This window comes from Chelonus insularis, unplaced genomic scaffold (assembly GCF_013357705.1).
Source record: "Chelonus insularis isolate UGA/USDA-ARS -01 unplaced genomic scaffold, ASM1335770v1 contig_342_pilon, whole genome shotgun sequence".
NCBI lineage: Eukaryota > Metazoa > Arthropoda > Insecta > Hymenoptera > Braconidae > Chelonus > Chelonus insularis.
Window position 1 is genome coordinate 46,911 of NW_023276507.1, and position 14,092 is coordinate 61,002.

The 14,092-nt window shown below is 28.4% G+C and overlaps 2 protein-coding genes across 2 annotated transcripts in view; one reads left to right on the forward strand and one right to left on the reverse strand.

Moving 5' to 3' along the window:
- Positions 1–12,894, forward strand: part of LOC118066394 (uncharacterized) — a 37,500-nt gene extending 24,606 nt beyond the window's left edge. Inside the window, exons 3-6 of the mRNA XM_035082371.1 lie at positions 1,853–2,621; positions 8,980–10,843; positions 10,918–11,117; positions 11,198–12,894. Of these exons, the coding sequence (XP_034938262.1) occupies positions 1,853–2,621; positions 8,980–10,843; positions 10,918–11,117; positions 11,198–12,733 (4,369 nt within the window). The 3' untranslated portion in view covers positions 12,734–12,894. The remainder of the gene's footprint in view (positions 1–1,852; positions 2,622–8,979; positions 10,844–10,917; positions 11,118–11,197) is intronic.
- Positions 12,895–12,994: 100 nt separating this feature from the next.
- Positions 12,995–14,030, reverse strand: snRNP-U1-C (small ribonucleoprotein particle U1 subunit C). The gene is made up of 2 exons (XM_035082399.1): positions 13,698–14,030; positions 12,995–13,579 (listed from the first exon to the last, which is right to left on the reverse strand). The coding sequence occupies exon 2, from the start codon at positions 13,569–13,571 to the stop codon at positions 13,068–13,070; it is 504 nt and encodes a 167-aa protein (XP_034938290.1). The 5' UTR covers positions 13,572–13,579; positions 13,698–14,030; the 3' UTR covers positions 12,995–13,067.
- Positions 14,031–14,092: the final 62 nt, after the last annotated feature.

The window sequence follows — 14,092 nt, forward strand, 5'->3', positions numbered from 1 at the left end:
GTAAATCGATGCATCGTATCGTAAAATGTATTGTATCGATGTGATGGTGTAGCAACGACGATACAATTTGATTTCCTTGTACCTGATATTATACTGCAGCTTTTCTTGCTCCTTATTTGTGTGCAAATAAGGAAAACACTTGTATATATCTAATGGATTAAATCCTAAATGGTCGCGTGCTGGTTAATAGAGCATAAAAAATGGACGATTAATTATACTTTAAATAAGTCAATTTATAAAATAAAGTAAAAAAATAAATTGTTAATAACTGGAATATGTATATAATATAAATACTATTCTCTTTATTTGTCGAAGCATAACATATGATTAGAGTCAGTGGCCTGTTGTGAAAGGGTTCAGTTGGTATCATGTTTATACTCAAAGCAGAGAACAAACCGGTCTCTTAATAAAGTCTCGGTCGGCATTCTCTCCTTAGATCATAATTTATTTATGTTAATACATTTATTTATATTCATAAATACTACTAAGCATTTATTAAGTGTTAAGAAATAAATTTAATTGTTGATCAATTATTGTTTTTTTTTATATAAACTCTTGGATATTAACTGCCAATGATAGTGATGGACATTTTTTGATCATCTAGAGTCTTATGAGTGCTAAGGGATGATTTACTCCTTGAAAGACATTTAAAAAATAACTAAACAATTCCAAAACTTTAATTTAATACCAAAAAAAATTTTTTATAGCTCATCTATAGTTTAACTTCAACTATTAATGCTTCTATTTACTATTAAACTATTGAAATATTTATTTTGAATAAATTATTTCCTGATCTAATTTTTCCAATATTTACTACCAAGTGCATATATAGTAGTGTTACTGTTATTGATTTAATTAGATTCATAAATATATGCATTTATTTATTTATAGTAAGCTTTTTTTTTAATCATTGATAATAAACCTGTTTGATTGTAAATAAGGAATGATTTTTTTTTCAAGTAAACACTTAAAAAAAGTAATTAAATATTTTTGGTATTATGGTTGTGGAGTTTATTGTTATGTTTAGGAAGTGATGGAAAATTTTTTTATAATTTAAAAAAAAAAAAATGCTTGCTTCAATGACGATAATTGTGAATAAAAGGAAAAAATTCATACAATAATATTAAATAAGCAATAAAAAAAGTCTATGAGCTTTAAAAAGCTGCTTTTAAATTTATTTGAATATGTCGTGTTTACTTTTATCTTTTATTTTGTAATAAAGAAAGTAAGACCTATTTTATTATTTTTCTCTTAATATAAACAATAAATATCAACTAAAAAATGTCTGAACAAATCCAGATTATTCTACTTGAATAAATTTTTTCTGCTATTAATCCATGAAAAGCCCTATTATATCCTCAAAGACAATGCTAAATTTGTTGAAAAAAAACTAGAAAAAAGGAGTTTAAATAGGAAACTCAATAATTACTAAACTTTATAGCCACTTTATTTTTCATAATTTATAAAAAAAAAAAAAAAATGTTCTAAATTTAACCAACAATTCCTGGGAATATGTATACTATGGCCATTTTTATTTTAGCTAGGTCTATGACTTAGCTATTTTCATGACACACGAAGTGTGACATACATGCAATAGCTAAAGTCTAATATTTTTCGATACTCCATTATTCCAAATAACCAAGTTATTGGTCGTTGACATCGTAATTTGCTTCACGATTTGACACAAATGTCGATCGTGTACGAATTGAATTCAAGCATGAAACGGGGCCATGCATTTTGTATAGTCCTAGAAAAAGTAACAATTCCTACTATAAATAAGGATTAATAGTGTATAGATTTACAACTACTTCTAAAAATATAAAGTCTAAAATAAATGTCTCATTAATTTCAGATTCCTGGCGATATGGTGGCCAATGAAGTGTCAGATAACAAAACGACGTGCACGTATGATAATAGTGATAATTTGGTTCATCGCATTAACAACGACATCACCATGGCTGCTATTTTTTGACCTAATAAAATATGGAGATGACCCGAGCTTAAAATTTTGCGTGGAAAGGTGGCCACGACCTCAAGATGGTACTTTATTTTTCTTGATTGGCAATCTGATGCTTTGCTACGTTTTACCAATGATTCTCATATCCTTGTGCTACATTCTTATCTGGATAAAAGTATGGCGAAGAGACATACCTACGGACACGAAGGACGCCCAAATGGAGAGAATACAGCAAAAGTCAAAAGTCAAAGTAGTCAAGATGTTGGTGGTGGTGGTGATACTTTTTGTTCTTTCATGGTTGCCACTTTACATCATTTTTGCTCGAATTAAACTTGGTGGAGATCAGGCAGAATGGGAGGAAGAGGTACAAATGATTGCTACACCCATTGCCCAATGGCTTGGTTCCAGTAATTCCTGTATTAATCCAATATTATATGCTTTCTTTAACAAGAAATATCGACGTGGTTTCACAGCAATACTTAAAAGTGGTCGTTGCTGTGGTAAACTTCGATATTATGAAACTGTAGCAATCATGTCCTCATCAACAAGTATGAGAAAATCATCATATTATGTTAATAACAATTCGTCCACTCGTCGTACCTATCATGCACCACCTGTTCATCAGGATAACAATGTGTCTTACATTTTTAATCACACAGGAGTGTAAAAATATAATCATGAACAATAATATGTTGGATCTTGTTTATGCTTTCTAGTCATTTTTGCATGGCTATAGGATAATATATCCCTGATGGATTCTGATTCGCTGGTCCGAGATTTTGGATCACCTTTGTGATCGATTGTTACTCGGATTGGATTCAAACAGGTTACTGCTTGCTGTTTTATCCCAATTTTTTTTTTTTATCAGCAGTGTCAAGAACAGATGGAAGAGTTGATTGATTGCATGTAATACTCTTTCAATCTGCTACTTACGTCCAAAGGAAATAAATTCATCTTATCATATTGGACGTGACAATAGTTAACCAACACTACTTTGTCACGATTTTTGCAATGGCATTTTCAAACATATACATACATATATATATATACATACATATATAAATATAATAAGATATTTTACTATTATTACTAATAAAACGATAAAATTAAATAAATAAAACTAAAAACAAAAAAAAAAAAAGATTTTTCACCAAAAATTTTCTGATTCAAATATGGTTGTAGCCATTTTTTGTCCTGACGCAATGTTTTAAAACATTTATTGCGCATAAATAAAAATAATTTACACTATCATATCTGATATAGCTTTTATGCTGAAACAAATACTGAATGAACACTCAGATAACAAAACTTTTCTCGTAATAAAAAACTCATATATTTTCTTACCGGAGTATCCATTTTGCCTGTCTGATCAAGTGCGATTTGATGTTACATAAAAATTGAATAGTTAAAAAAAAAAAAACGAGAGCATAAAAAAAATTATGGAGTAAATTAATTTGTTTTTTTAATTTTTTTTCATAATTCTTCACACATATTGGTGTAGGTGATAAATGTAAGGAAAAGAAAATCCAAAAAATAGAAAAAGTCTAAGAGAATTAAGATAAAAACAGAATTTTTCATTGGTCCGATTTAAATGGAAAACTCGATGACTCACGAATGGGTATCGTATCGCAGCAATACGCTTGAAATGTATTTGTGTGAGCTATAGAGAACATATTTTCTTAATAAATAAACGTTTCTATACAATTTATGGCACAGAATTAATAGAAAGATTTTTCAAAGTGAGAGGTTTTAATGAATATAAATGATTTAATAATTCAATGAATATTTAGTAAAAAAAAAAAAAAAAAACATAACAAAAGAAATAATTTAACAGTGAGGTGGGTACACGAAACGTACTTTATCGGAATCCACTGTGATACAAACTTGATATTTAGTCGAGGACAGAGCAAAGAAAAAAATATTCATAAGTTTATGATAAAATAAAATGTAGGTTGCTAATAATTACAAGATAATAATGAAAAATTTATTTTAAAAATTAAAAAACACACATCTATGCACAAAGATCAATTCGTAATATCAAGCTTGAAAGTTTTCAATAAATTATCAATTAATTTTCTACAATAACTTAATAAAATATGAGGATTGTTTCGTTTAACTAATTTTTTTGTTATAGACACAATAAATTATTATTATTAAGAATTAGTATTATTTAAGATTGAATTGTAAAACTATTTTTGAGTTTGTAATGAATTAGAAAGAAGATAGATATTATAGGGGATGTTTTAAAATTATAATTTAAGAAACAATTGGAGGGATGTTTTAAAACAATTGATTGCTTGTATTTAAATGGAAATATTGCTGAACATTAATCGATTACTCGAAGCATAAATAAATAATTGATTTATCATACTTATTATAATTTGAAACATCATCCTTGTCATAGCTATCGAATTTTGTAGCAATGGAAAATAAACTAAATAAATGATATTTTCGAAAAATTGGCACGAGGTCAACTAATGAGCTGCCAGAAAGATTGATTGCCAGCTGAGATGCTGCGTGGGATATAAAACTTTTAATTTTCCAAAAGCATTGTTGAAAATTAGAGTTAATTATCCAACATTCATGTATTGGACGTTATATGAGAATACTAATTTACAGGGTTGCTTTTATATTTCAATGAATAATGAAAAAAAAAAAATAAATAATAAACTTAAATACAAACATCATTTTTGCGATTGTGTATGAAAATGAAATTTCCATTAGAAATATATCTGTAGATTATCTTGTAATGTTTTTCTTATCTTCTCAAATATTCATTTATAAGATGCATTTTAAAAATCGTTTAGAGAAAAATATATCGATACAAATTTACACAATGGAATAAATACATATAAATAGGTATATTAAAATCACTACCATATTATATTAAAAATAATGAAAAATTAATAATTAATAAATAATAAAAGTTTGACATTGAAAAATAAATTTTAGTTCACTTTAAGGTCGATTCGATTGTCATTAAGCATCATCAAGGCTAGGTTTTGCGAGCAACGAACTTATCATTCAACGAAGAAGAAAAAAAATTCACTAACAAAAAAATATCGAGAATGAAAATAATTAACGTCCATCATTGTGCTAAAATTTCAAGGTTGTAAATGAAAATAAAAATCGAGTATTTCATCTTCTATATTCTTTGATATATATTCCAATACATATTTTCAAAGGAATAATTATTTTCCATACTACTAAACGATAAAATAGTTTTTATCAATATGTATACACATATATATATTTAATATATATATATATATAAAGAAATAAAATATCACAACCAATAGCTGAACAGAGTTAAATAAAAACGATTGAGAATTATAGGTAATAACAATTGAATTATATAAAGCTATTTTTCTTTGTAAGAACAATTTTTTCCTCAAACACAACTCGCCGAATTCTTTTCCGGGATTTCATCTTCCCTTTGTTTGCATCAAGTGTATAACAAGAAAAGTACATTAAATCAGACAAACAGACAGCAATTTTGGGGAATTTTTTTCAAAAAATAATTGAGCGAATCGACCAACATAATAAAGGTATAACAATAACCAAAATAATAAATGGAAACCAATAAGAAAAAAAAAAACGTTGAGGTCGTCGAGTTGAGGCCATTCGATAATCGTTTTACGAAAAATATGACTTGCCATGACTAATGATTAAAATTATTATTGAAATAATTTTACTTAAAAAGATTAATTATAACTACTGTATTATTCTAAAAAAGAAAAAAAGGTTTAAGGGGTAGAGAAAGAGTTTTTTAATATTGTTATAACTCTCATAAAATTAATACTTTATTATTAATAATCGAAAAAATATTCTTGTTATTGTTACTTCATTATTTATATCTACTTTTGTACTTTTTTATCGCAATGATTTTTGTGACTTTTGAATTGAATTCAGAATTGACAAAAATGATTGAAAATTGTAAAAAAATATTTGTAATAATGATAAGACGTGTGTATATTAAATAATTGTCATAAAACGACTACCGAATCGCCTTTAAATACTCGTACGTCATCATGAAAAGGTTCATTATTGTGCAATAATTAGTATTTATGTGTGTGATTTTTTAAAAATATTTAAAATTATGTGAAAAATGAATGAATATAGTCCGATGTTTTCGTATTAGTTTATATCAAGAGGTTGAACCATTATCATAATATTAATAATTATAATAATTACCAACAATAAATAAATAATAAATAATGTTTTTAGAAAATAAGAACAAAAATGAAAATACTCTGCTGTTGCTGTAATGATAGTTGCTGGTTGCTCTAAGTTTGAATAATCTAACTCATGTATCATAAATAACAGAAAGAAATTAAGTAAATGATAACAATGTATTCACTGAAAAAAAAAAAAAAACAATTAATTCATATAAAAAAATAATTGAAGAATTAATTTTCATATTTTTTTATATTTATTCATTTTCAGTGATTACATCTTTCTCTCGATACGATAAATGCCATTATTTCAAGGCATATTTATATAAATTGTAATAATTTGTATGTGTTATGAAGAAAATAATGCATTCCCTGTATACTTATATGAAGCCAGAACTCGTTTTGCGCGATATATTAAATAAATACTGCTGATGATGTAAATGGATTTGGGACCTGTAAGATGCCATGTTGAATACCAAACTTTGATACGAAAATAATGTTGGTTAATGAAAGAGACATAGATAGATTAAATGTAGATGAATAGTAAGTGAACGACTGATTATCTGACAAAAAAAAAAAAAAAAAATGTTTAATAATATTTGCGTGAGTAATAATTGAATGTATGTATTATAATGTATGTAAAAATTAATGAATGGACACATTGGCCTAGAATAAAATGATATTAATCATTGCCTCAGTAGTTTTAAAATAATTATAATTACATTATCGCAATTAAAGAAATATTAAAATATTTTTCTTTTGTATATCATTTCTTTTTTTGCTGATTCTTATTATTATTGTAAAAGAAATGTGTTGAAACCAAAAAAAAAAAAAAAATTAAAAGATGAAATATAGAAACATATTAGATAAGAGTGAGCCACAATTTGTGGAGTGATTAAACGTGTTATTGGATTGATGGGTGTAATGTGTGGTAATTATTTTTAAAAAATAAAATTATCTTAAATAACTTAAATGTAGATCAATAAATAATAGAATCAATTTTGAATTTTGTGATGAATTCAAAATATGGGTAAATTAGATCACAATTAATATTTGTGACGTTTTCATTATATACAAGAATCAACAAAAATACGTCTAAAACAATGCACGCTTGTGTTTATGAGATATATGAGTATACTGTTTTGTTTTATCAAGCATATGAGGTTTCACAAAAAAATATACCAAACGAAATCTTTATAGTTATTTTAATTATTTTTCTGTGCTTTGAATTTGGTATTTTATAGAGAGAAAAACAGAATATCCACTAATGTATAAGACACTGAGTCACTTGCAAGCGAAAAGTTCAACAATAAATTATACGTATTTTCTCAAAAAAATATTAAATATATCTCGAAAATAAAATAGTCTTTTGTTCTTTTTTTTCATCCTTCCTTTTTATGATAGAAGTCCAAGTGTAGTAGTGACAATAATTTAGTAAAGTTAAGTATTGATAATACAGATAAGTGTGAAGACAGTTCCGGAAATGGTATTTTAGGAAAAAAGTGTTTAAATTTATTCAAGGCTAACGCGTAGACATAGACGTCACGTTCACACCCTTATTATAATTTTAGCCATTTTACGTTGATATTGAATTCATAGAAAAATATTTAAAAGTTTATTCAAAAAGTAATTTAAATAAATCCAAAGTTAAATGGAATACTTGAAACAATAATATATAAACCGGATTTAGGCTTTTTTTATACATGAATTTTTTAAAAATAAATACCTGATTGTGAGATTAAAATGTTGAACATCACTGGATTAACTTATTAAACATTTTTAGATTGTTGGTTTTGCAAATTTCATTAGATAGAAAAAGTCAAAGTGGTATTAGCTGTGAAAATCAACAGATGTCTACTCTCTAAAGTTTGTTGTTTTCGTTTAAGGATATTGAGAAGTTGCAGTTGAGATTACTGTCGCGATGATCACGGATTTGAAAAGTCGAGAGATACTTTTGTTGTTGGAAAAAGTCACGTAGGAATTCACGGCACGATCTTGGGTCATTGTTCGATTCAACTACTACGACCAACTGGGCTGCACTTTTCTTTGGAGATGTTTAATAAAAGTGCAGGGTTCAAGTGAAGACTTGTCTTAAATAAAAAGTCAAGTTTATCATATAGGAACATAAAAATTGCAACGTTTGCATTTTTTTTTTCAATATTAAACTACACTAGTCAAATGACAAACCACGAATTATTATCAATTTAAACATAAAATAATAAAAAAATACAATTAAAAAATCTTAATTTTTTTAATATATAATGTCGATTTGAAATTAATTTATACTAAATAATTAAAATTAATTTTTGAAATTTGAATTAAAACGATTCAGAAGGAAACTGTATTATCTTCGAAAGATTCCGACGATAAAAATGAATTACCGACTGTTCCGATTACCAATTGAGATTGTTTTATTATCGACATCACTTAGGAGTTCGTAATTCTAACAATGGCCGGAAACATATGTTAGCGTTGATGATGGCATTAAACGTGAATCAGTTTCTTTACTGTGTAGACCATGTGTTCAACATTTCATTATTTTCATCATCCAACTAAAAATAAAAAATAATACTTTTGTTAATAAACAGAGTACATAAAGAGTTTAACGTAGTTAATTTTTTTTGTTCCATACATATTTTGTTTAAAAAATAGATATATATATCTTCAGGTATATAAATTTTGCATGTACATAAAACAAATGTCTTGTGTAGATGCAGTACACATTTCTAAAACGCATAAAATTAATACTAAATTGAATATTGTGAGTAATTAAAACAATTTATTTTAAGCATGTAAATATTAATATATGTTTTGTACAATTTTTTTATTTTTATTATTAATAGAAAAAGTATGGATGATTTTATTAATGATGGTGAATTCGATCCAGATCTAGAAGCTAGATTGTATGGAGAAATTTATTACTCTAACGATACATTTCCTGAACGACCTTTAGAATTTTGGAATAATTCGACATTGGATAAAAGAGTGGAACCATCATGTATACCTCAAAACAATTATTCCAACTACAATCATGCAAGCAATAATCGCGTTAACTCAGATTCATATTTTTGGATGACAAATCCAGCATTTCCAAAACGCTTTCACAATTACCGAAGTTTACCATCTACGTCTAATCGAGAAAATTTACCATCATATCAATACTCTACATCATTTTCTCGAAGTCGTAATCCTAGTAATAATTTATCAAATAGTGATTACATTAATCATTACCGAAATTATTGCTACTCAACCTATGAAAATGATTACCGTCGACCATCATACAAACGTACACAAGATTATCAACAAGTAGTTGCATCTTATAAATCAAGAAGAGCCAATTATTCCAGAAATTCTTCTGAAAAATCATTTTCATCACGTCGTCGAAGACCTGATCATTCAAGGACTCCAAAAACCCGAGAACCACCTAGAATATCACCACAAAAAGAAACAAATAGTACTAAAGAATCACTTGACTCTATTATAGAAATTATCGACGAAAGTCTAGATGATAATGTTGAGAATTCTAATGCAGTAGAAGATAATACTTCAATAAAAGTTACAAGTGCTGTTATTGATGAAAACGTTGCTCCAAATAATAATAGTAAAAATGAAAATACAGACAATGATGCAAGTTCAACTCATCACTGTTCCGACACTGCCAGTAAATATGATGTAAAGGAAAAACAAAAGCAAGTTGACCTCAGTGACGTTACAAACATGGACAATGATATAATAAATTGCTCCGATTCTGAAGAATCTATTTTCGAAGTTCCAGTTCCCCCTAAACCAAAGCCTCCTTTAATCGATCTCCAGGATTCAGATGATTCTTCAGAACCTGAGGAAATAGAAGAAGATGAAGAAGAAGAAACTCCAATAGTTGTACATAATCTAGATGAATCTACCTCTGATTTATCACCAATAAACGTAGATTTGAATACACAAAATGATCAACAAACAGTTGATTCTACCAATATTGATAATAATAAGAAAGAATCTGCGGATGTTAATATTGATGAAAACAATATTATTTTAAATTGTGTAGCATTACAAAAATGTGCTTCAAGTCTTGGAGATATAAAACGAATCAGAGAAACTGCGAATGTAAGTGATGATAGTATGACTGACAGTGAAGCACTTAATTGGGGAACTATTGAAGGACAAATAGTCCAAGATAAACCGCCAATTCCTGATGACGATTCCAACCAGGGGCACTTTAATATTAATTATTTTGAAAAATCCCACAATAACGAGAAGAATCAAGATATATCCGACAGCACTCATACTGATAAAACTCCTATCAAAAAATCGATTCAGGCATCTAATCTGAAGGAATCGATCAGTGAACCATCGAATTTACTAGAATCACCAAGCTGTAGTAAGGATAATCAAGATATAAATATTGTAATTAATTGCAACACTAGCGAAAATACTGTTGAAATACCATCGTTTCCCATTCCTCGTCCAGAGAAATACAAAAAAAGACCTCATAGGTCGATTGAAAGCGAAAACAATATAAATATTAATAATCCTGACCATCAAGAAGCTTCGACTTCTACCAAAAAATCACGAACGTCTATCAAATCAACTGCAGAAATGTCATTTGAAGAATATGTATTTCAACCAATGTCAGAAAAACTAAAAGAATACTATGATACCTTTAGAGGAGAAGAGTTTATGGATGATGTATCGTCTATTCAAAATCAAATGCCAAGTAAGTCTTAATTTGAAAATATATTTAGAAATATACGTGTTTTGATATGTTATTAATTATTAATCATTTTATAGAGAATCCAAGTCGCTGGGCAATACTTGATGTTGATCTTTTTGGTCCTAGACGATGGGACAAACATTTACGCTGTGCGATTTGTCAACATTTCGGTCATAAAAAAGACAAGTGTCCATCATTTAAGCAAGTTATTGTTTGTTACATGTGTGGAGAGAATGGACATACTGAACCACGATGTCCTTACAAGATGTGTTTGACAGTAAGTTTGGATAATTACTCAAATTAAATTAAAATCATAGAAACAATTTTTATTAATATTTGATAAATATTTTTCAACAGTGTGGTAAAAAGTATTCGACATATAGAAAAACATGTGAAAATTGTAGAAATTTAGTGTGTACTACGTGCAAAGCACAAGGTCATTCGAATACTAATTGCCCTGATTTGTGGCGCCGATTTCATCAAACCACTGAAAGTTATACTGTGAATGCACCATCGAATCCAGAAGGTTTATTGAAAACACCAAATAAACTAGCGTGTTGTAATTGTGCAAAAAGAGGTCATGAATCAACAACATGCCAACGATATCGATGGTCTCAGCACTTTCCAACTCCTCGATTTGTTACAAACTATGATCAACCTCCATTCTATACACCAAATCCCGAAACTCCTGCATCAACAGAGCCGAGTGAAATTTTATATCATGGTACAAACTATTTTGATGATGTTTTGGCAATCGAATGGGTCACAGATGCAATTTATCCCCATACAATATCAGGAGTTTCTTATAGTTTCATTGATGAATACTCATCTACGCCAGTACATTTGAATAAACATATTCCATCTGATGTATATTACGACATAACGATATCTCGTTTATCAAACAGTTCTCATTTTGTATTCTTAGTGAAATCTACAGATGATAAACTATTAAGTGGGATAAAAAAATTAATAATCCAGTGGTTGCAAAGATCACCTGAAGATAGATCTTTCATGGAATCTACAGAGAGATTGCCGATAATGCAAATGGATTTATTAACTGACTTGAATTCAAAATGGAATTTCTTTAATGAGATTCGGTTTAAAAAAGCAAATCGTTGGCTAGATACTATCACGCATGGCGAAAAAACATTGATAGAAATTGATGAAACAGATAAATTGAGGGGTAGAAAATCCGTGAAACGACTAAAAATGTTGAGAAAAAGATTGAATGGAACAAAAAGAAGGATACTTGCTTATATCTATCGTGAATCTTTAGTTCCCGAAGCAAAAAACATCTTGGAGCAATTTCCAAAGTTAATTGATAATTTGAAGAAGTTTCCAGTGCTTGCTCCTGTGCCGAATGATTTGTATCTAAGTGCAGCTTGGTACAATTTTGAGCTATTTATACCTCATGTATCGGAATATGTTTTAGAAGCATATCAACAAAGACATGGGTATCAAACAAACCTCACAGTTGAAAAAAATAAATCAAAGAAAAGGAAGAATAAACTCAAGAAAAATCGTGATGTCCAAGTAATCGATTTAACAGCAACTGATCAAGATACGTCAATCGAATTGAATGACCAAGATAACAAAATACCTGAACGCAAAAACCTAAAGGTAAAAACTTTGAATGCAAAAAATCAGAATAGAATTGATTTTAAAAGAAAACTAAGATCTTTCAGTAAGAATTTGAAGCGCTATGAAGATCATTTAAATGGTCAAGAACAGATAAAATGTGCTGGCGAAATATTGACATTTGTAAGAAAGAAGAATTTAAAAAATTTCATGAAAGGAGCAAATCGACTCATGAAAGAAGCTCAAATGTCGTTGCTTAGAAAAGAGCATATTTTACATTTTTGGACCCTCATTCGATCTTCTAAATACAACTAAAAGATATTTAAATATCAATGACTAAAACTGCTGTTGAAATCTTTGACGAATAGTTAATAATTAAAGTAAATAAGTTAATAACTATTTAGTTAAAACTTATATTACGTTTATAATAAATAAAAAATACTTTTGCAAATTTATTGTTGTTATTGTATTTTGGTATTTTGTAATTGGTGGCCTTAATGCAATTGAATATAAATAAATCCTTTACATTGAAGAGAAAAAAAAATAAAAATACCCTGATAAAAGGATAAAACAATGTTTTTAAATAATAATAAATCATTTTGTTAATTATTTTAATAGATACAAAGAAAGTTAGAAAACAATGTTTACATTATTTTTTTACTGGAGGTGGTGCAGTCATAGGTGGTGGTGGTCCATTCATCGGAGGTCTCATTGGTGTCATGGGACCCATTGGGCCCATCATAGGACCCATAGGACCCATCATTGGTGGTCTCATTCCCATCATCGGTGGCATAGGACCGTGAGGTCCCATCACCATGGGTCCACCGGGGCCCATCGGTGCACCAGGATGCATTCCTGGAGGTGGCATCATTCCTATCGCTCCTTGTGGAGGAACTCCTGGTCTAGGCCCTAGATTAGGTGGTGGTGGAATAGCAGCCCCTTTAGTTGCTGCAAATGGATTTGAAGCTATTTTTCCTGCTTTGAAGGCTGCTGTTGTGGCGTCAATTAAATTTTGTGCTTGTTCTTCCATCCATTTTTGATAGTAGTATTTTACATTATCTTTATGTTTACGACCTTGACAATGAGTTTTACGTACACTCGGCGAGTCATGTGTTAAATAAGTGTCACAATAATCGCAATAATATTTCGGCATTTTATTATCTGAGAAAATAAATACGTTAATGGTTTGGACATTTGAGGTTAAGACAGTGTATGTCAATACACTGAATAATTGATTGGTTATTCATTGTTTAAATATAAAAAGTGAATTTGTACTTACCGGTTTATAAATGTTCCTATATTTTATAATTATTAAAAGATTGTTTGTTTTTCTAATTCATCTAATTGTCAAGTATTTAACGTGGATCAAAACATAATCCTAGAAGTTTTCTTTCAACATAGTTCACAAACAATGTTTACAATTTTTGAGCAACTTTTTTTTTTGTTATTCTTGGATATTATTGTCAGGATCACAATTTTGTTAATTAGTTTTATTATTGTTTAAATTATTTAAATACTTTTTTTGGAATAATATTCCAGTACTATAAACAACGCCTTATCAACTCTCTGCGAAACTGCACGACACAGAAAGTCTAATACGCAATATATACATAAATAAAATACAATATATGCTCATATATATATATATTTTATTGAAGAACAAACTATAACTTA

Coding starts and splice junctions, on each gene's coding strand:
- snRNP-U1-C (XM_035082399.1), bottom strand. CDS start 13,571: ATGCCGAAATATTATTGCGATTATTGTGACACTTATTTAACACATGAC.